The 910-nt window shown below is 70.1% G+C and overlaps 1 protein-coding gene across 1 annotated transcript in view; it reads left to right on the forward strand.

Annotated features, from left to right (window-relative positions):
- TMEM179 (transmembrane protein 179) overlaps positions 1-345 on the forward strand; it is a gene marked incomplete at its 3' end in the record, with an annotated part of 8,455 nt that extends 8,110 nt beyond the window's left edge. The window contains exon 2 of the mRNA XM_011386278.1: positions 54-345. Coding sequence (XP_011384580.1) covers positions 54-345 — 292 coding nt within the window. The remainder of the gene's footprint in view (positions 1-53) is intronic.
- Between the last annotated feature and the right edge of the window lie 565 nt (positions 346-910).

Below are 910 nucleotides of genomic sequence, written 5' to 3' on the forward strand. Positions count from 1 at the left end.
GGGCCGGTGGGCAGGGCCAGGCGGCCCCAGTGACCGAGCCCCGTCGCCCGCAGCTCCTTCCTCTGCGCCTTCCTGAACCTGCTGGCCGGCTCCTTCGCGGTGCTCCTGGTCTTCATCGCCAGCACGGTCGTGAGCGTGGGCTTCGCCATGTGGTGCGACGCTGTCACCGAGAAGGGCACTGTGCCCCACAGGTGCGCCCCCGACGGCGCCTTCGTGGACGACTGTCCTGAGCCGCGAGCCGCCTGCCTGCCAGCTGCCCCCGGGACCTGCCCCTCCGAGTCACTGTCCCCCTTCCCGGTTCACGGAGCCCGAAGCCCCTACAGGGCGGAACCCCGGGTGTGCCCGGTGTGGGGCCGGGAGCTCAGAGCTTCCAGTGCCCGTCACGTCCCGTGGGGTGGACCCCAGGTCCCCGTTGGTGGCCTTGGTCCCCGAGGGCTCGGAAGGGGTGGGGGAGCAGGTGGGGGTTGGGGGCAGAAGCCTTGGGCTGCGGACAGAGGTCCTCGGGGCCCTGAGCAGGGGTGGCATCTGGCTTGGGGGCCACCCGGGGTAGAGCGCAGTGAACACCTGGCCCCCAAGGGACTGCCTGCTGCTCGGCCCTAAGGGGGAGCGTTCCGGGGAAGGCAGGACCCTTGGGTCACCTCTTGTAGAGGCTCCACATTCTTTATTTAAGCGAAATCAGGCCTAGAACCCCGACACGTAAGATGGATGGAGCAGCCGAGGTGGGGGCTCCTGCTGCACCCTCACCCTGGGGGCCTGGGCCGCACGCCGGGGGAAGCCGTGAGCACCCTGGAACCCGCCTCCAGGCAGCCCCTCGTGGTGGGGGTGTCTTGCCTGCACTGACCCTGCTGGGCCCCAGACCACCTGCTCCCTTGCCCTCCAGGATCCCTCAGAGTCTGGGGGGGCCCTGGGC

Source organism: Pteropus vampyrus, unplaced genomic scaffold (genome assembly GCF_000151845.1).
Source record: "Pteropus vampyrus isolate Shadow unplaced genomic scaffold, Pvam_2.0 Scaffold1025, whole genome shotgun sequence".
Taxonomy (NCBI): Eukaryota; Metazoa; Chordata; class Mammalia; order Chiroptera; family Pteropodidae; genus Pteropus; species Pteropus vampyrus.